The 22149-nt window shown below is 49.3% G+C and overlaps 1 protein-coding gene across 2 annotated transcripts in view; it reads right to left on the bottom strand.

Annotated features, from left to right (window-relative positions):
- Window positions 1-22149, bottom strand: part of PEBP4 (phosphatidylethanolamine binding protein 4) — a 212703-nt gene that overhangs the window by 183081 nt on the left and 7473 nt on the right. For both annotated transcript variants that reach the window (XM_036241289.1, XM_036241287.1), the window contains one exon: window positions 20552-20678. In XM_036241289.1, the coding sequence (XP_036097182.1) occupies window positions 20552-20678 (127 nt within the window). The remainder of the gene's footprint in view (window positions 1-20551; window positions 20679-22149) is intronic.

Genomic DNA, 22149 nt, shown 5'->3' with positions numbered 1-22149 from the left:
GTATCTATTCCAAATTCATATATTGAAACCCTAATACCCAATGTGATGGTATTTGGAGGTGGGGCCTTTGGGAGATAATGAGGTTTGGATAAGGTCATGGGGGTGGGGCCCTCGTGATGGGATTAGTGTCCTTATAAGAAGAGACATTAGAGAGTGCGCACGTTCTCTTCCACGAAGACACAGAGCAAAGGCAGCTGCCTGCACGAGAAGACAAGAAGAGAGTTCTCACCAGAAACTGCATTGACTGGCACCTTGATCTTGGACTTCCCAGCCTCTAGAACTGTGAAAATAAATTTCTGTTGTTTAAGCCACCCAGACTGTGGTATTTTTTTTTTTATGGCAGAAAAAGACTCCATCTCAGAAAATGTAACCCTATCTTCCCAGTCATCAAACAGCTCAATCTAATACAAAGGGATCTCGACCAAATTGTTCAACCCTCTGGTTTAGGGAAAGAGTTGAAAGACAACCACAGGTGTTCTTACGCAAGCGAGGCAGGTGTTATGCTCTCACGTTCTGCCTCCCAGGAAGAAGCCAAAGTAGCCTGTTACTTCTTCAGTCTTTCTCGAAGGTCTGGGGTATATGAGACACTGCTTGTAAGAGAAAATGTGTGGCTGAATGAAATACACCAGCCAGGACGGAGGGCAGGACAGCCTGGAGAACCCTGTAGGGTAATGAAGGGGTGCATTTTGAGGGGCTGAGCCCTGAGGGGGCTCCCGTACTCCCAGAGGGGAGGAGCTCAAGAAGGCAGAGAGGGAGAGGCCTCACCATGGAAACTAGGCTAGATAGGGAAGCTGAGCTCAACCAAGTCTTCCTTGGCTAGTCCCTACTGTGGATGTTTCCAGGGAAATGTGGCTTGATGAATGAAAGTCTTAAACAAGCAGTGTGGTTGTTAATGCACAGCCTCTAGAGCCAGAACACCTGGGTTTAAAGGCTGGCTCTGAAGTTCACTAGCTGGGGCAAGCTAACACCTATTTTCTCACCTGGAAAATGAGGATAACAATAGCAACTACCTTACAGCATAGGATGGAAGACCGAGGATGGCAATGTATGAAGAACTTAGGACAGCACCCGACACACTGAGTTAGCTCTTCTTGCACCCACTCTCTGGAGGTGGAAAAGCTGCCCTTGGCAAGCTGGCCACAGTCTGAGGGGGTGAAGGACTGCTGGGCATCTGGCCACCATTCCTCTTTCCTCGCCCTCCCCCACCCAAGGCTCGTAGGGCAAGTGCCAGCTGCCCTCTGGGGAGCCTTGGCCCTGAGGTGGCCTCAGTGCTTGCATAGAGTAGCTGAATCTTCAAAAGCATTAATTCTGGAAACCCTGAGCATGACAAGGAACTCTCTTTTGCAGGCAGCAAAAGCATATTTGTTAGCTTTCTCCCTGGGGTGTCCTGCTGGTTAGCGCCTGATGCAGAGCTCCCAGCACCTGCGACTTGCCCCATTCCTGTAGTGTGGGCTGAGCAGCACCTGGGGTGCTGGTGCCTTTTGTCTGGAAAACAAAGCTCTGATCCCGGTTGCTTTCCCCCTAGCCAGGCAGGGATGGCAGGAGGAGGGTGTCAGGCATCGCATCTAGCCAGTGTCATTAGAAAGGGATTAAAATATTGCAGAAAAATGGCAGAATTTACCTGTGTATTGTTTTTAATTTATATAAGAGCTTTCATGGCTTTTATGTCCCTTATACCACCTAACAACCCTGGGACAGGAGGGGTGGCCCCTTAGCAGATCAAGCATGTGAGAACTGTGGCTACAGGCGAGTGACAACGGGAACAGCAAGGCACAGGGAAAGCCTGAGAAGATGTAAGGAGACCTGGCTTCTAGTTTGGGCTCTATCACCACCTGCCTGTGTGACCTTGGCCAAGACCCTGGATTTCTCTTTGCTTCAGCTTTCTCCTCTGCACATGGAGAATCATGAAACCCATTGCACCGACCTCACGGGACCATTAGGAGGCAAGGGTGAGGAATATGAAGCATATAACCAGCTCTCTAAATGCAAGGCACACTACAAACAAGTCTGGAGGTCACTTCTCCCACAGCCCCAATGTCCAGAACACAGCTGAGCAGCAGGAAGGGTCAGAGGAAAGGTGAGAACTGACATTAGTGAGCACCCGCTGGGGAAAAGCTCTCCACGCTGTAACCGGTTTCTTTGGGTACATTTCTCCCTTAATCCTCTCCAGGTAGATATCTACTCTCAGACATGAGGAAAGTGAGGCTAAGAGGTTGAGAAGCTAGCTAAGCTGGTTAAATGCAGAACTGGAATCTGAACTCAGATCTGTCTTTCTAGACCCCCGAGGCTCCTATCTAACTCCCCACTGCTGCTCTCCTGGTCCCCACCTTGAAAAAGACACACACAGGCATCTTAATGTATGTCACAGGGCTCATAGGCTAAAACTTAGGCCCCTGACTTATCCTCATTTTGAGCCTATTTACTCTTAGTTTAGAAATAATTCTGACATACTTATCAGCTTTCCTATCCTGCCACCAACTAGAATGGACATAAGGATACAAATCATCTTTGACAGTAGCAAGAAATGACAGATGACAGGAGAACAGCTTTTAAATGATTTTAGCAGTGTTGGGTGGTTTTGTGTAGAAGTAAATAAGCCTACAAATTTCTTTGATCCCTACAGATATCACTTATAAGTGATCTAAAAATTAATGCCTTATGAAATAAAATAAACCTATATCCCCAAGTCAGACCTGGCTCCAGAAAAGAATCTCCACATTGGATGGGGCAACTGGACCTCGAGCAGCTCTGACTCCTGTTGCCCAAGGTCCGTTCTCCCCTTTCTGAGCCCTGCCCTGGGCACGGTTCCACCCTCACATCCAGAGCAGGGCACAAAGAACCTACCTAGCCTTTGTTCTCAGTACTGCTGCGAAATGGGAGATGCCTCAACATATTCACGGGAGACTCGAACACAGCAAAAGGGAAATCAATGAAGAGAATAACACAAAACCAGGTGAGCTGGTGCAAATTAGCCATTTGCTTATCATTTACATAATCAGTAAATACTGACTGGGTGCCAGGCAGGTGCCAGCACAGTCCTGGGCCCAGGGCTTTCCCTTGTGAAGTTGACTAATCCCCTCTGCCCTCTTGGAGCTACCCACACCCTTGTAGGGAACGTTGTGTTAATCTGTCACAGTCCTGCCGGCCTTCGTGTGGCTGGTCATCTGCAGTAGCAGCCAACCACTCTCCATACTGTCCACACCACTGTGGTGTGATCAGAAATACATGTTTGGCTTTTGCCCAGGGCTCCTGGCAACACAGCTCCTAGGACCCTGGGAGTCTCCAGAGTGATGAGTGTCTTTGGTATGCTAATGAGATGACTGGTAGCTGGGGGTCCCTGGGCAGCTTCAGGACGAGGACTGGTCAACAGCGTGATTGGAGAGTTGGTACTTTCAACCCCACCTCCAGACCTCCTTGGAAGGGGGAGGGCCTGGAGATTGAGTTCATCACTGGTGGTCAATGATTTAATCAATTATGCCTTTGTAATAAAACCCTAAACAATAGGTTGAGAGACCTTCTAGGCTGGTGAACACAGTGAGGTGCTGGGGGTGGCACACACCCAGAGAGGACATGGAGGCTCCACGCAACCCCTGTCCCTTACCCTAGGCCTCTCCTTCACTTGGCGGCTCCTTGAGCTGTGTCCTTAACAAGAACTAGGAATCATAAGTAAGTGGCTTTCCTGAGTTCTGTGAGCTGTCCTAGCAAACTACTGAACCTGAAAGGGAGCCCCGGGTTTTTAGCCAAGTCAGAGAGCAGTGTGGGTACCCTGGGCACCCAGTACTTGAGACTGGCATCTAAAGTGGGGGGATGGGCTTATTTGACTGAGCCCGTAGCCTGTGGGATCTGATACTGGGCCCAGGTAGTTAGTGTGAACATTGAATTGAATTTTAGGACTTCATGTGGCGGATGAAGTGTCGGAGAAATGCTATTGGTATGGAAAACACCCACACATTTGGTGTAGACATTGTGGAGAAAACTCCAGAGCAACTGAAGCGGCCTCCTGGGTTCCCATCCCTCGTCCTGAAGGATTGATAACCAGGGTGCCCTGCTGGGCCAGGCTGGACCTGCCCACAGGGTGTCAGAACACAGCTCAGCTCCTGCACCACAGAAAGGAAAGGCTCGTACACAGCAAGGGCACCATTCTGTGGCAGATGTTGACAATGATGACATGGAGTCATTTAATAGAGGTTAATTTATGTTTGTTAGACTGTTTAATAAGGCAGAGTCATATGTAGTCTATGTTAGAAAAACTGCCATACAAAACATAGCACAAGAAATTTGAGTATATAAACGAGCCAGGGTCAATTAGCCAAAAGCTGAGGTTAGAAAGAACAGCTCACTCTTGCCTGGCTGGTGTGGCTCAGTGGACTGAGTGTCATCCCATGGACTGAGAGGTCCTGGTTCGATTCCCGGTCAGGGCACATGCCTGAGGTTGTGGGCTGGATCCCCAGTAGGGGGCGTGCAGGAGGTAGCCGATTGATGTTTCTCTCTCACATCAATGTTTCTATCTCTCTCTCTCTCCCTTCCTTTCTCTCTAAAACAATCAATAAGAACATATTTTTTAAAAAAGAAAGAGAGAGAGAGAGAGAGAGAGAGAGAGAGAGAGAAAGAAAGAAAGAAAGAAAGAAAGAAAGAAAGAAAGAAAGAAAGAAAGAAAGAGAGAAAGAAAGAGAGAGAGAAAAGAAAAGCTCATTCTCAAGTGTGGTAATCTCAAGAAATTACTGTATCGCCATCTCTTCCTTAATAGACCACCCCAAGTTCCCCAGGTCCCTGAGGACCTTAGGCATGAGATAGCATGTTCCCCATGCTCTTGCGACCCTGGTGCAGATGTGACAAACCCCACACTGCTCATTTAGGGTCTATGCCGTATTGCCTCCCCAAAGGCGAGAGCCTCTCCCTGCACAGCCTGGGTGCCCTGGACACCGGCTTCTGACTGCAGCTCTGCATCAGCCTGGCCCCATGAGTGCTGAGCTCAGGTCTCTGTCTAGCTCCTGCTTCTGTCGAAGGGACAAAGAACTGTGCTGATATCCTAGGGTAAGGAACTGCTCCTTCTCCAATATTTCACAAAGGTTCCAATATTTCACAAAGGTTCAGAGAGCCCTGCAGTTTCTGCTCCATAAATAGGCAAGAGAGTTTGCAAAACGCAGACCCCAGGACCCCTGCTGGAGGGAAGTTTTTGTGACACCAGTTTTCCAGTAGAACAAAAGTTCCAAACTCGGGAACCCTGAATCGGCACCCCTGGGTTTGCATGTGTGTGGGTGCAGTGGAGATGGACACTGAACCCGGAACCTTTCTCGGTACGTTGCATAGACTTTATAATTTTGTGGGCTGATGAGCCTTTAAAGGACACTGGGGTCTCAGGTGAGACAGGCCCAGGATGGCGGTGATGTTTGAAGCACAAATGCCCAGAACACAGATTCCCTCTCAGTCTAACAGTACCTTACACTGTGATAGCTTGAGTGGGAAGAACCACCCCAGGAGCCCTGAACTATCAATAGAAGAATTAATTTACCTGCTCTCTGAGAGGCAGCCATGATTTTGTGATTAAACACACAAACTTGAGGACCACACAGCTGGGCTCTCATCCCAGCATTATCACTCACCAGCTGTGTGACCTTAGGCAAGTTGCTTAACTGACCTGTGCCTCAGTATACTCATCTGTAAAATGGGGCTAATAATGATTGTGAAGAGAAAATAGATTAATAGTTCTAAAGCTCTTAGAAAGGGTGCCTGACACATGTCAGTGTGTGCTAAATAAATAAAAAGAAGCCAGCAAAGGCAGAGGATTAAAAAAGATGAGACATTTCCAATAAATGTCACTGAGGCTCAAATATGTGGACTCTCACTCATGCTGACTCCTCGCTCACACTGACTCCCTGCCCCAAAGGCAGCGATTCCTGAATGGGGTTGTCGTGGAGGGAGTGCACAAAGGGTTAAACCCCCAAGTGAGCAGAAAAACAAGTTCCATCTGGTCGCTGGGACAAAGCGACAGCCTGCAAAGCCCCCAGCCCGGGCTCCTGCTCAAAGGACACATTGCTTTTTAAAATTCCAACTTGTGGCTGCCTCCATCTATAAATCAACCAGTTCTCCACACCCAGAGCTCAGAGCAGGATTCACAAATGGCAGCAAGACATTCAGTTCTGAGTATAGGCATACAAACGTGCCTTTGCATTCAGGGTGCCCAACCCCCAGCCTAGCCTAGCGAGGGCCTGTGGCTAGTGCTTCACCTTGTGACTCTCCTTCAGGGCAGGAATTCCTTTCTAGGAGGCAAAGAGAAGGAAGGGAGACAGAGCAAACAGTCAAGGCTCACGCTGGGACAGAGACTTCCTTTAGATGGCTCACTTAAGTGACTGTCCCTAGGACTCAGTGGGGTCCCCATCTTTATCACTGATACAAGAAGAAAAATAAAGTCACTAGGTCTACCTCCTCACACCACTGCCCTGTCGGGACCCCATCTTTAGACACCAGGCTGGGAGTGGGGCAGGGCTGATTACTATTAGAGAACCATCCATCACTCCACCCAGGTGCTAGGGAACCCTATTCAGAGAAGTAGTAGGTTTCTTGTTGGCTCCCCAGCTTATCTGTGGGACACCAGGTCCCTCTGTACCTGGAAGGGAAGAAGGAGCCAGAATGACACCTAGGGCCCTCCTATGGACCTTTGATTGAGGCAGAGCCCCTCAGATTTTTACCCCCCAAAGACACATGCCCACGCCTGGCTAAGCCTGCATCTAGCCCTAGCACTAACCCTGCAGAGCAGAGAAGTAATTCACAAAAAGTTGGGCAGTTCGAAGTTATAGTTTCCACAGCAACCAGCACTCAGACCATTTGGGTAGCTGAAGCCTTTTCCTTTTAGCATTCACTTTTTTCCTCCCCAAATAGCACTTTTTCCTTATTATTAAAGTAATACACAGTCATTGGAGAATATATGGAAATTACAGACATGTACAAAGGACAAAATAAAAATCATCCTTAATCCCACCACTTGAAGCGATCCAATGTTAACATTTTGATGTATTCACTCTATGTCTAGTTTTTTTTTTTTTTGCATGCATAAACGATACAATATTTGAAAATTGGGATTATAGTGAGATTACTGTTTTATCACTTGGTTTCTTTCACTTAAAAATATATTGTAAGACTTTCCAGTAGCCTTATATATTCCTTGAGAACATGATTTCTAATGGCTACATGGTACTTTCTCATATGGATAGAACATTTTCTATTTACCAACCTACTGTTGAATGTTTCAATGATTTTTTTTCTTTTGCTATTTTAAATAACACTAAAACAAACATCCTTTTATAGACATTTGTGGGTATGTCTCTGATGAAGTAATCAGATTAGAATAAATTCATATAAAATTACTATTCAAATATTATGAACATGCTAATGATTTTAATCCACATTATCAAATCGCCCTCCAGAAAGGATGAAACAATCTATGCTTCTACCAGGAGAGTATACTCTCTTCAAACAAACAAACAAATGAAAAAATACAAAAAACAAAGTACAAATTTGGTTGGTTTTAAATAAAGTCTATACTGTTTTTTAAATTACAGTTTTTGAATTATGAATGGAATTGAGCTTTCTGCCCATATTTTAAACAAACTTTCTTCTTCCTATAATCACCTATTAACAAGCTGTGCCCTGTTTCTCTGTGGGGTGTTCATCCTTATTGATTTGTAAGCACTCTTTATGCATAAAGATAATAGTCCTTTGCCATATTTGTGGCACATATGTTCTCTGTTTGTTGTTGGATTTTGATTTCTTTATGGCATTTTTTTCAGTGCAAAAGTTTCAAATATTATTGTAAAGCATAACCCTCCTCTTCCTTTATGGCTTCATCCTTTCATTTTTATGCCTAGGCAGACCTTCTCCACCCTGAGATCAGACAAATATTTACCTGTATGTTGCTTTTCTAGTCATTTGATGGCTTTGTGGTTTTTAGTTTTATGCTGACTGCTCTAAACTGACCACCTGTATTTCACGTAGGGTGGGACCTGCATTTGCTCGTCTAACCGTCCTGAGGCTGGAGTGCACAGGCCACCTCAGAGGTGGTCACCAAGGAGATGCAGGAATTGTCCTGTCTGCTGCCCTCGCCTTTCAGAATATCTCAGCCTGGTAGGCACCTTACCACAGGGCACTGGGCTTTTGCTAGTGAATGGAAGAAACGAACAGGGAGGAGGAAGTACAGTAGCTATTCCATGATTACATGCTGAAAAAGGTACACCTCACATGGCTCTGCTTCCCATCTGAGATGGGGGAGGTGGAAGATGGGGAATGCCAGGCGTACAGGGAGCGAGTGAGCTGTTTCCTTCTTAGCACGTCAGATAGAAGTCAGGGGATTGGATTCCAAACCTGAAATTAACCATCATTCAATTTGAAGATGAAGAGCTAGAGGCAGTTTGGCTGGCATTGTACATCACTAAATAGTGTTTCCAGCGGAGGCACTAGGGGAAGAGGAGATCTGGGACTTTAGTGCCCCAGATATGTGCCTCTTCTCTCCAGTCCAACACTCCCAAGGGGCCCCAAGAGTCAGTAAGTACAAGGTGAAATGGTGTGACCCTGACAGAGGGTGGGTACCTCTGGCCACCCTGTGGGAAGACACTCACAGACTGCCCCCTCTGTCCAGCTTCAGGAGATTACTGTCTTCCATTGTCCCTATTTCAATCCAGCCCCCGAAAGTTGCCAAGGTTGTTTGCCCAGATTCCACAGTCATCTCTTCATGAACTGACAAGAGAAGGGGTTTGTTCATTCATCCCCCAGGTGTACTGGGTGTCTGCTATCTGCATAGCCCTGCGTCCAGCTTTATAGATCTATTCCTCTTCACCCAGGAATAAACTATTTCTCTTCCAGCTCCCCTCTCTACTATCTATCTTTAAATCCCTTAATAATCAACCCCACAACCCTCTATCTTGAATAACTAAATATCCTTTAGTTATTGCCCTGCTTTGGCTTTCATGTCGCAGGCTGCACTGGGAACCTGGGCTTCAGAAAAGAGTACCTCCACCACCACCACCACCACCATCATCACCCCCCCACCACCACCACATCATCACCAGCACCACCACCATCATCACCACCACCATCATCACCAGCACCACCGCCACCACCACCACCACCACCATCACCACCACCACCATCACCACCACCACCACCACTATCACCACCATCATCACCACCACCACCACCACCATCACCACCACCACCACCACCACCATCACCACCACCACCACCACCATCACCATCACCACCACCACCACCAACACCATCACCACCACCACCACCATCACCACCACCACCACCATCACCATCACCACCACCACCACCATCACCACCATCATCACCACCACCACCACCACCACCATCACCACCACTACCACCACCACCACCATCATCATCACCACCACCATCACCACCACCATCACTACCACCACCACCACCACCACCACCACCACCACCATCACCACCACCACCACCATCACCATCACCACCACCATCATCACCATCACCACCACAACCATTATCATCATCACCATCACCATCACCACCACCACCACCATCGTCACTACCACCACCACCACATCACCACCACCATCATTTACTGAATGCTTTCTGTGTCAGCACTGGCAGGTATTACATGTAAAATCTCTTGTAACCTTCATTCAATAATCTTTATTCAACAAACACTTATGAAGTACCCACTATGTGGAGACTGTTCTAGGACTTGGGTGAATAAACCAGAGATCCCTGCCCTCATGGAGCTCACATCATAGTTGTGGGATGGGAATAGATAAAATCAACAGACAAACATAGTAAATGAAGAAATTATATGTAGATTAGACGGTGACAAATATGATGGAAAGAAGTAGAGAGGATAAGGGGCTCAGGAGTGCCATGGCTGGGTGACGGGGGGCCTTCTTGAGAAGATGACCTTTCGGCAGAGATTCGAAGGAGGTGTGAAGGTGCACCACAGAGATGTGAGGAGGAGGTGTAATTCAGACAGAGCGAGCCTCTAGGACAAGGGCCCTAACACATGCCTGGTATGGTCAAGAAACAGAAAGGATGCCAGGAGTCCTGGAGCCAGATGAGCAAGGCAAAAAAAAAAAATTGTGTTTAAGTCAGAGAGGACAATGGGCCAGGTTACATAGGGTCGTATAAACCATCGTGAGCACTTTTGCTCTTACCTTGGTGACCTGGGGAGAAATGGAAGGATTATGAGCAGAGGAGTGATCTTAGCTGACTTGCAGATGTAAGGGCTCACTCTGGCTGCTGTGTTGAGAATAGGCTGGGCATTTGGGACAGTCACGGTAACTGGGAGACCAGCTAAAATGTTGTTGCAATAATCCAGGTTGTGGGGTTGGGTAGCCCTGGCCAGGCAGGGTGTTAACTGTGATGGAGAGAAGTGGTCAGCTTACAGATATATTTTGAAAGCAAAGCCAAGAGGGTTTCCTGGTGGGTTGGATGCTGGAGGGAAAGGCAGTTGTTGATGACTCCAGGACACTCAGTCGGCACAGCTGGAAGGCTGGAGCTGCTCTTTGCTCAGATGGGGAAAGAGGCAGATGGAACAGATTTGGGGAAGGGTGGAAGGTGGGTACCTGGGGTTGGACATGTTGCCTTTGAGGGGTCTATCAGGTACCCCAGTGGCCCTGTGAGTAGGACATCAGGTAGATGACATTTAAAGTCATGACATTGGATGAAACCACTGAGGGAGAAAGTGTAAAGAAAGGTGAGAAGAAGCCTGAAGCCTGAGATATCTGCATGAAGAGGTTAGGAGAGGAGGAGCAACCAGTAAAGGAGACTAGGAAGTGGAAAAGCAGGAAAATCCAGAGTGTGGCCCCCAGAAGCCAGGTGGGAAAATGCCATCTAGGAGGCGAAAGTGACTGACTGGTCAAATGCTACAGATCGTAATACAAGATGAGAATTGAGAGTTGGCCGACGGCTTTTACCTGGAAATGGATATCATACCCATTTAAAGGTGAGGAAAGGGATCTGAGAGAGAAGTAACTTGCCCTGGGACACAGATTCATGAGCAACAGAACCGGGACCCAGGACAAAGGCTGTGAGAAGGCAGGGCTGGGCTGTTCCCCCCACCCACCCCTCAGACTCTGAGCACTCTGTACACCCAGGGTTCAGCTCGGATACCCAGCAATCCTCACTCCAGCGACGCTGCTCACAGGCCAGGGACAACGGGGTAAACAGAGAACCACCGCACAACTTCAAACTTTTTAATGACGGGTGGGATGTGAGGGGCATTTTCAGCGCAAGCGGGTCTGCTCAGCACTCTGCCTGTCCTTCCGATGGGCTGCTTCACCCACCTAATTAGAGGCCTGGAGCCTGAAGGCATTTCAAGTTATTGGCGCCTGGTTTAAGGAATTCCAGTCCAGGGATATTTATACTTGAATAAAAGAGCATTTTCACAAATGACTGGCAAAGGAGTGATGGGGTGAGGGGCTCCGAGGCGTGCACACTGGACCCAAATTAGAGACCTCCGTCTCTCTATACCAGCAGGTCTCCTCTACCCAACTGCCCTGGGCAATGCCTCCCTGCACCTGAGGCCCATCACCCTACCTGCTCTAGTCATGAGGGGCAGGATGATGGTCGCCTGTCTCCCCCTGGTGTCAACTCTTCCAATTGCAGCCCCAGGAGATGGCAGGAGCCAATCTAGGCCTTCCCAGGAACAGGGCCTGGAGAGCTGAGCCTAGGAGCTGGCTTGACCCTCCTCCCTCCCTTCCCAGCCCTTCTGGACCTCCTCTTTCTCCCACAGAGGCTGGTCTCTGCCCACAGGCACCGGCCCCCTGAATTCCTGATGCTGCAAAAAGAACTCAGGGGAATTAGAAGATTCAATGGCTTACCCTGACTCTGCCTCATGTTGGTGATGTGGAAAAAGCCCAGAATCTCTGATTTGTGCTCACTCCTGCATGCCCTGCACCCCTGCATGCCCCCCCATCTTTCCCTTTGCTAAATCATTTATTATTGCCAGGCCCAATTATAAAGGGAGGTGACGAAATGAGGGGAACTCTGCAATCCCACTCCCTCCTGGTGTGGGCTCAGGGGCTGGGGTGGCAGTCGGGCCTGCAGCCAGAGGCTGGGGTGGCAGTCGGGAAACAGCTCAGGCCATTTGGGATACACCGCAGGTTGTCCTCCACCTTTAGGCGGCGGTGCTTGGCAGGTTAGAGGCATGAGCTCTGGAGCCCACAACGACCTGGGTTCAAATACTGACACTGTCACAGATGAGCTCTGGAATTTTTCTGTGCCTCAGTTTCCTGATCTGGAAAACAAAGGTTCTCATACCTAGGTGCAAGGTAGCCACAAGGCTTAAGTGCAACCATGTTCGTTGAGCACTCAGCACAGAGCCTGGCCGCATGGAAAACAGTACACTTCACCATGGATTAAACACTTGGGGACGACAGGGATGGAGGAGGCACAGGAGAGCACGGTCAGGAGCCAGGGGATCTGAGTTCTAGTCTTATCACCCCACTTACTGTATTAATGCATTAGAGCGAACGGGTATCCATGAGGCTGCAAGGAGACTCAAAAGAGGTGTGAGGCCACAAGAGGACAGACGTTGACTCTGAGGCTGAGCACCTCCCTTTCCTGCTGACCCCAGGCCTTGGATTCCCCACCGTGGACAGAGACGCCTGCCTGGCTTACCTCTCAGGACTGATGGGAGAAAAGACTGTCCTCACAGGAAAAGAGGTTTGAAATTGTAAAACTTACACTCTTGTTACCAAGAGACAGCCCCCCTCCCCAGCACCCTGCATTTAGCTCCCCACCTGGGAGCTGGCTACTCTCCTGCCCATCTCCCCAGCACGCAAAGGCCTCCGCCCTTGGGAAATGTACATTGTAGCTGGAGAGACAGACAAGAAGACAAATGGTGAGAACACCAGAGTGGACACCCGGGGCAGGACTGGTGGATCCTGTCCGCTCCAAAGTCTTCCTAGAAACATCCAGTTAAGGAACGTACTTTTCCCAGAAGGGAAGCTAAGCCACACGACAACCGGCCGTTCCCTGGCTTGGGCAAACATGGACAGCGTCACCAAAGCCCGTAAAGTAAAGAAATGCTGGAACTTGAGTCGGAGGCCCAGGTTGTACCCTAGGCTCTCTATAATCTGCAAAGGCTATGTACCATAGGCTTCAACACTATGATATTCCGGAAAAGGCAAAAAAACATGGAGACAGTAAATAGATGAGCAGTTGCCAGGGTTTCACGGGGAGGGAAAGGGTGACGGTGGAGCACAGAGGGTCTTAGGGCAGATCATACCCTGTGTGACCCTGTGATTTAGGTACACGTCTCTACACCTATGTCCAAACCCACAGAAGGCCCAACACCAAGAACGAACCCAAAGGTAAACTGGGGACTCTGGGTGGTGACAACCCGTCAGTGTAGGTCCATCAATTGTAACAAATGCTCCTCTCTGGGGGGATGGTAGTAGGGGAGTTTTACTGGGGGCAAGGGGCACATGGAAACTTCTGTACATTCTGCTCAATTTTGCCATGAACCTAAAACTGCTCTAAAAATGTTTATTGAAAATAAATAGATATATAATTTCCCTTGAGCTGCTGTTTCCACATCTGTAAAACAGAGATGCCAATACCTGCCCTTCCCCCCACATGGCCGTGCTTAGGACCAGAGGGGCTCTAAAACAGACAATGTGCTATCTGAAGTTGGGGTGCCCTGGTAAAAAAAGATCTCTTCAAAGTCCAGGTGATATGACAACTGCCCCCACCATTGCTACCCCGGCCCCAGCAGCCACCTGGCCAGTTCTTGGGCCCTCAGCCACCAGGAGGCCTCAGCCTGCAGGGGGCACCCAGACTTGCTCCGCCTGCAGGACCTCCTCACCACCTCCTCCCCTCCCCTCACCTCAAGTCTACAAGCTTCAGCAAATAATAAGGGACATTATTACTCATTTAAAAACCCTCAAAGATGCAAATTAAAACAACTATGTGGTATCACCTCACACCTGTCAGAATGGCCGCCATCAACAAATCATCAAACAAGTGTTGGCGAGGGTGTGGAGAAAAGGGGACTCTAGTACACTGCTGGTGGGAATGCAGACTGGTGCAGCCACTGTGGAAAACACTGGTGTTTCCTCAAAATATAAAAAGTTGATCTGCCATTTGACCCAGTGGTCCCACTTCTAGGAATATACCCTAAGAAGCCTGAAACACCAATCAGAAAGAATACATGTACTCCTATAGCAGCACTATTTTTAATTGCTAAGATCTGGAAACAGCCCAAGTGTCCATCAGTAGACGAATGGATAAAAAAGCTGTGGTACATATACACAATGGAGTACTATGCAGCTGTAAGAAAGAACGATCTCTTACCCTTTGAGCCGACGTGGAGGGACCTGGAGAGTATTATGCTAAGCAAAATAAGCCAATCAGAGAAAGACAAATACCACATGATCTGCTTATTTGTGGAATATAATAAAAAAGGTGGGCTGATGAATGAAACAGACCCAGAGGCATAGAAAGGAGTAGGGTTCATACTGACAAACCTCAGAAGAGGGGGGCAGAGGGGATGGAAGAGATGAACCAAAGAACTTATATGCACGTATGCGTAACCAATGGACATAGACAACAATGCTGAGGGGGAGCGAGTGGGGGCAGGATAGGGAGGAGGGTGTATAGGAGAAACATCTGTAACAAAAATAAATAAAAATTGGGAGAAAAATCCTCAAAACCTTTGTCTGAACTCCTGAGGCCAGCACCTTCCCCTCTAGGGAGAGCAGGCAGCAAGTCACTGCAGCCTTCAAAATCCATGTGTTTGCCCATTTAAGTGGCTCCAACAAAGGCTGGGCAGCTATTTTAAAATCCAAGAACCTCTGCTCACACTCCCAGCAGACTGCTGTGAACAGACCCGAACACGTGAAGAGCCCCCAGACGCTGCTGAGCGGCCTGTTTTAAAGCCAGGAGGCGTACCCACTGAACTCTGCTTTCAGGTCCCGTCTGCCCCCTCTGTGGAGCAGCCCACACAGTTCTCCAAAGAAACATCATTTGATGTGAATAACATCTGGAACCTGCTTCCCCAGCACATGCCTGCAAGCTTTTGGAGATGCTCACTGCGGAGCAAACATCCTATGTGCCTGCCCCTCTGGGAGCATCTCGGGGCCTGGGGACAGGCGGCTTTATTGAAAGGTTCCTACAGGGCCGCTGCATCCCGCCAGAGGTTCTGTAGACCCTGGAGCTGGCAACAATGAGCAAGGCCGTGGGGGGTAAAGGGACCCGGGATGCAGATCAAGGCCAAGCAGCCTCTAACGAGGCGCCAGGGAACACAAGTGTTCTGTTAACAATGACCACAGCTCCTGTTCTCACCCTACAAGGTACCTGCTGTGGGCAGGGCTGGGGATTGGGTTGGTTCATGTCCTTGGCTCTTGGAACAGTGTCCGGCACAGGGGCAGAGAGGAGAGCTCCTCCAGGACCTGCTCTGGTGGGCAGATGCACAAGTGACCCAAGTCTGGCCCAAATGGGGGCTGTTTTCCAGTAATCAGAGTGGTAAAGAGCAGGAGCCTGGGGGCAGGAAACCTGACGTCTTGGGCTGGTTCCTCCACTTTCCAGCCTTCGCAAGTGTGACTTTGGGCAGCACGCCCCCTGTGCAGTTGTGGGGATCATTCCTGCTCTGGCCAGCTCAACGCTGCTGAAAGGATCCTGTGAAATCCTGAACGGGAAGTTTCTTTGCAACCGAAAAATCACACCGCCAAGGTTAGAAATGGTGAGAAGCATTGCTTTTCTTTTACCTGGTCCTGTTGTGGCCATAGGCCCCCCATAGCAGGTGGCTGAGCAGCCTGGGCTGGCACACAACTGGGTGATTCCTGCAGACTTTGGCCAGGGACAAAGGGATACAATGACAGGTGAGCATCCTTGTGTAGGTGCTGGGTGCTGCTTTCCCAGGCCTGGCTCCACCTGTCACTTCTCTCTGTTACAACCTCACTGGCTCCTGCCTCGAGACCTCAGACTCACACAGGCCTCCTGGAGCCTCCAGCAGCCCCGATCGTTCTTCTGCACCTTCCACCCTGTAGGCCACAAGCCAGTCTTTTATCATAATGATAACTAATGCCATTTATTAAGTTTCTGTGCTAAGCATTGGGTTACAGTAAAATCTCACTAATTCTTCCCTAGACCATCACTGGTATATTATGGGCCCTCCCCGCCCCGAGTAGACTCCTGACCCTGTCCTGACTTTATCCGCTGTCCCAAAACTCCTGTCCCCATTGCTCAGGAGCAGAGCCAGGCTCTCCCCCGGCCTGGCCATGCAGGAGCCTCCCCACTGTCTGTCTGTCTGACCTCTGCAGGCTGGCCACTGTTGACCACTCCATATCCTCACCTCCAGAAGCTCGGATGCCTGGAAGATTCCACCCCACACCACCGGGTGCTAAGGCCCCAAATCGAGGCCTCCAGCAACACAGACACTGCAAACACGGGATAGTGTCGGGACCTGCCTGCCCAGCCTGACAGGAGGACAGAGCCACCTGCTTTCTGGGGAGCAGACCTCGGGCCCGGCCGAGCCAGAGTGGCAAGCTGAGGGACAGTGGGACAGGACTGAGTAGCCCTCTTTTCCCTCCTCACTTACAGGCCACGTGTTCCCTTAAAAAGGACTCCGGCTGCTTAAATTCAAGAGTGAGCCCCAGTCAAGAAGCTTTTCAGGGGCCTTTCAGTTTTCATTGGCTTGAGAAAGATGCACTTTAAGATGTTTGCCTCTTAATGCTTGTCCAAGTGCCAGGGGAGAAAGCTGCCTTTCCTTCGACCTCTCTCAGCACGCAGCCGCGGTTGGCGTGGGGCCGCCCGCAGTTTCCCGCATTGCTTGGCCTTCTCAGGAACCCACCTAACTTCCTAGTTCTCCCCCTGCTCCCCCTTTCCACCGCTCAGCCACACGTACTGGCGGGAGGAGAGACCAGTGCGGGCCTGGGATCCACCAGGCTCAGTAGCTTTCCTTCAGAAGCCCCGGGACACCCAGCAGCTGAAAGGGCAAACTGCTGGCTCACATATCTCATAGCTCACACTCTAGGAGGTGTCCTTGCATCTGCCATTCATTCATTCATTCATTCATTCATTCATTCACCTGGTCACCTAGTCAGCAACATGGGATTTGTGATGCTGTTAGGGACTGTGGGTGGTTCAAAGAAGTACAACATGTGCTCTTGTTATAAATTGGCTGAAGCTCTGAATATACAACCACAACACAAACAGAAGGAGGTAAACTTGGAGTTTGGAGGGTAGGGGACATTAAAAAGGCTCAGAGAAAGAACAGATCAGCTAGGAATGGGGATGGACCTCAGAGGGAAGGAAGCAGTTGGGAAGGCCTCTTGAGGAAGCTTGTTGGTGAGGGCACGCTGTCCCAGAGTGCCAGGTCCACCTATGAGGCGCGGCCTGAGCAAAGGTGTGGAGGCGGAGCCCTCCGGTGAGCGTCGCGGCATGACCCTGAGCCCACTGCGGCCCTCTCTCCGGGGCCTCAGGGCTTGCACACGTGTTGGGCGCGGGGGGCTTCCTATGATGTCCATTGACACTCACTGCTTTGGTGCTATCACTTTAATCACCTTTCAAGGAAGGCATTGTCCCCACACAGCCAGTCATCATCAGGCCCAGAGGAAATTCTTTTATTCTCTTCTCTATCACTAGGACTCAGGCTCTCCGCCCTCACTTTTGCGGGGCCCTATTGCTGATAGCACCCATTTCTCCTCCAACTTCCCGGTCACTCTCTCTAGAGGTGTATGTCTCTCTACCACTAAAGGGAAGCTCCGGCCACTTTCTCATTTCTCACTGTCCCTGGCCTGTCTCTACCTCCTTGCTACCACCTTCCCTAGAACCACTGCTCTTTCTGTTCCAGAAAAGCATTCCCTCGGCAAGCCCTCCTGGACTGTGCCAGCACCCCAGTGTCTGCCTGAGAGCCCTTGCTGGTGGTCCATGGGTCAAGCCTCTAGAGATGGGCAGATCTGGGTTTAAGCCCTAGCTCTGCCACTTTCCAGCCCTGCACTGAACCCAATTACTTCCATCTATAGGCACTTGTCTTATTTTTCCTACTGATAACCAGTACCTTGCTTCTCCTGGGGGAGCCATCCTCCTCTGCTTTCAGCCCTCATAGGTTAGGTGGGGCCGTCCAGTTCACTGGTTCAGGGGTGGGCATCTGATCCAAGTGGAACAAATCTTGGGACATGTAATGGTTGGAAAGGGTCAATCTATTCCCACTGGGATTGATAAACTAGTAAAACACAAATCAGAAGCAGGCGAGGGTGGTCTTTGTCACCACAAGGAAAGTCTATTTGCACTCAGAACCAGCACAGAAAAAAAAAAATAGAGAAAAGGGACAGATAGATTCCTGGTGATGTTGTTTGAACACCTGGATACAGCAATGCCTGAAGTCATCCCTGAAGTTTTCAGTTTGTGAACCAATAACGCCTTCCTTCTTTTTTGGCTCAAGCTAGTTTGAATTGGTTTTTGCCACTTGCCACTAACAATCTCGATGAAAGAGAAACTTAACTTGCAGACTTGATGAGAGCATTAAATGAAATGACTCATCAATAGAACCCAACATAAAATGGGTACAACCTGATGAAAGCTGGCTTTTGATAGCTCTAACTAAATTTGCCTTCTCAAAGGTCAAACTTCCATGATGTGTAGCTCTATTGTAGTAAAAAACTATTCTCCCCCCCCCCCCCCCCCCCCCCCCTCAACCAACCTTCCTTTGTGAAATCTCTGCCCTCCTTGGCTTTCTTAACCACACAGCTGTGTCCTTCCTAAACGTCCAGGTTTGCTTCCTTGCCCCACATCAGGGCTGAGACGAGGTGGAAGATTCCAGGATCTGGAGGGGTGCTATCTTCTCTGCATTATGTGCCCATACTCCCCATGACAACCAGTATCAACTAAACCCAATCAAATGCAGACTTTGCAAACTTGCTTCAAACTTGTGCTTCCTACAGACACCAGAAAAGTCGACACTGCCATCTAGTGGACATATGCAGCAATATGAGTAACAGCTCTCGGCTGACAATCCCTCTTGGGACAGCTAATGGGCTGTAAAATCATCTGGTCCAACCTCCTCACTCCTTAAGTGATAAACATGAGGACAAGTGCATTAATGGTGAGTTGAGAGTCCTGTCTGATGGAGCAGCATCCTCTAAAGGACTGGGTTCTTGCTATGCTTCTTCAGCCCTCCACCTCCCATCCCGCGAGTTAGAATCACAGTGACTTACATTTCCTGTGCTTCTCCAGCCTGTTCACGGTGTGACCCAGGCCTAGGGTCTCCAAGGAGAAGGGCTGACATGTGTGCATGAGGGTGCATGCATGTTCAGAGGATTGGGAGGGTGGAGAGAGAGGAGAGCCAGAAGGTCTCCTTGTTTGCTCGGTCTCCCAGAGGATTCTTGTCACATTTGCAAACACGAGCCTGTCAAAGCTTCATGTTCTCAGCCACATAAATTATAAGACATATCACAATCTATTTGTTCCCTGATAGTGAAAAACAGTTCAAGAAAGAAGAAAAAATCTATCCCTCTCCTCCAAGCAATCCCTGTGAGCCCACCCCGTACTGGTAATCCTGTTCTGCCTGTGCTGATGGCCCCCACAGGCTGGGCTGACAGAGGGGAGCAGCCCGCTGTGGCCTCTCCCTGCCACTGTGCACAGAGGAGGCCAGAAGACTGGCCTTGCTGTGCCTGTGGTCACATCCTGATCATGACTCTCTGCCACCACCCATTCATGGCCTGAATCCTGGACACATCACAGGCCTTGTTCCTGGGTTGACATTGCCACCTCCCACTAAAACAAAGCAGAAAGTGATGGTCACCTTTCACCCCCAGATGCTTTGGAAGCTCAGTCTAGCCCAGGAGTCAAGGAAGAAATAAACGGCGACCAGGACACCGGAGAAGATCCCCCAGGACATGGCCTGGCCACTGGGACCAGCAGCCACAGCCCCACTTCCCATTCCATGGCCCTCCCCAAACCAAGGGAACCTTCCAGATTAGTATCATTTCTCAGTAAAAGGAATAGTTATTTCCAATTCCTAAAGTGCTTTAATTTTCTATTTTAAACACATGGGTGAACTTCTGAGCATGTTTCATTATGCGATGACCAAGTCAAGACACACTGACCCCCTCTTATTCAGCCCACGCGAGAGGTGCTGCCCTTTACACACTAGCTCCTCCCCATTCAGAAGATCATTCTGAAAGCCCAGCCACCTTGCACCTTGAGAGAGAACTCCCACAACTCTCTCTCTTCTTTTCTGTGCAGACTCCCAAGCATGCACAACTGGTCTCCACAATGGCCCAGGGGACAGGCTTGGGGGCTTGGATGCTGCAGAAGCAGGGAAAGACCCAGGCAGAGTGGCCCCTGAGCCCTGACAAAGCTCTCACAATCTGCAACCCTCCCACCCGCCCAGCCTCCTCCAAGGCTGTGGGGCTGCTCTAAGGAAGGCACATGCTTATGACAACAGCCATCTGTTACCACCAGACCCAACCCAGATGGCTCTGCACACAGCTTCTAGTCACTCAGATGAACAAGCTCAGAGGCAAACCAAGACCCACAGCTCTCGTCCTCGAAGCCAGACCTGTGCACTCACCTCCAAGGCCCCCGGGAATTTGACCATTGGCTTGGGCCAGGTGGTGATCTTCTTTCTGTAGTCGTTGCAGTCAGGAACAAACCTGCAGCCAACGTTCCCCAACTTTGGGTAGGAAACTTCAAGGTTCCTACAGAGAGAGAGAGGTGGTTGGCCCAGGCCAGGGTTTTAGAGAGCCTGGGGTTTATAAGGCTTCAATCTAGTACTATTGGGGATGTAGTCAAGTGCGATTAAATCTTAGACCTGCCACTAGCTAGCTGTATGACCTGTGTAGCCTGGGGGGGTGGTACTTGACCTCTTGGTGCCTCAGTTTATTCACCTGTAAAGTGGGGACATTAATAGTATCTACTTACAGGGCTGGTGTGAGGAGTCAAGTAAGTGATCAATTCAGAGCAGTCAGGAAGTGTTAACTACTGCCAGTGTTCCCTCCTCTAAAAGAACAGACATCTATAGGCAAACTTGGTCAGTGCCTTAAAGTAGGATTGGGTTTATAAGAAGAGTATTTAAACACTGCTTTTCAGGAATGTTTTTATTACATAAAGAAAGGTTTCGCCAGTTAACACAGCCTTCTTCATGGGCACAGACTGCTCTCTCTCCGACACAATTAAGATCCTCTCAATGTTTGGGAATCCCACCACTTAAATAACGCACTTCTTTGGGCTATGTATCGCCCATACCCTAGGCTCTTAACCTACTATTCATTGCACTTTCAAAATGCAAATATCTCTCAGGGGGAAAATGCCTAGTCACTAAGACTGTAATATACATTTATTTATCCACTTGCTGCCTGCAAAGAAGAGTCTGAACAGCGTGAGTGCTCTGAGAACTGGGCTCGGTGGGAGGGCTGATGCACACCGCCGGCAGGGGGAGCCTTAACAGCTCACCTGCATTGGAAACTCAGGGGTGTAAGCCAGTCTTTTAAATATACATATACATAAACGTTGTGCCTTTTGTTTTTTTACTTGCTTCTTCCTCCTTGCCCTTTTGTTTTATTTTGGTTTGTTTGTTGTTGTTGTTTTTTATCACAAAGACCCATAGGATCTCCATGGGGTTTGTCAACGGATGGTCATTGGTGCCAATTCAACACCAACAGGAACCCCCAGTTTGGGTTATGGTGAACAATGAGACTTCATCCAGTGCAAACAACTCAGTTGTGATACCGCGTGGCTGTGGGACAGCTCAACAGTGTTCATCTCAATTATGAAGTCGAGGCAGCCCTAGATGTGAGGCGGCATGGCCCTTTCCAGCTAGACAGCTCTCCTCCGCCCAGATATCTTCCACCCCAGCCAGGGGAAAGAGTGTGCTCGGTTAGCTAGAGGGGAGCTGACCCATGGAGAGAAGTCCCCACCCCTGGTCCCTGATTAGTTTGTTCTCTTGCAAAAGAGGAGGCCAAATCATCAGAATTTGATTGGTCCAAAAAACATTGTCCTGATTGATCAGAATGGAGCTGCTCTGATTGGTTGGTGAAGATGCTACTAAGGATACAGCTGTGAGTTCTAATCGGACAGGAAACATCCTAGTCCTTTTGGCTGAAATACAATTCCAGGGACACCTTGGTGAGGATTGGCTCAGACGGCACGCTGCAGGCAGCAGCTCAGGGC

The sequence above is a fragment of the Molossus molossus genome, unplaced genomic scaffold (genome assembly GCF_014108415.1).
Source record: "Molossus molossus isolate mMolMol1 unplaced genomic scaffold, mMolMol1.p scaffold_m16_p_4, whole genome shotgun sequence".
Taxonomy (NCBI): domain Eukaryota; kingdom Metazoa; phylum Chordata; class Mammalia; order Chiroptera; family Molossidae; genus Molossus; species Molossus molossus.
Note: the sequence above shows the minus strand (reverse complement) of the source record. Positions and strands in the feature narration are given on the sequence as shown.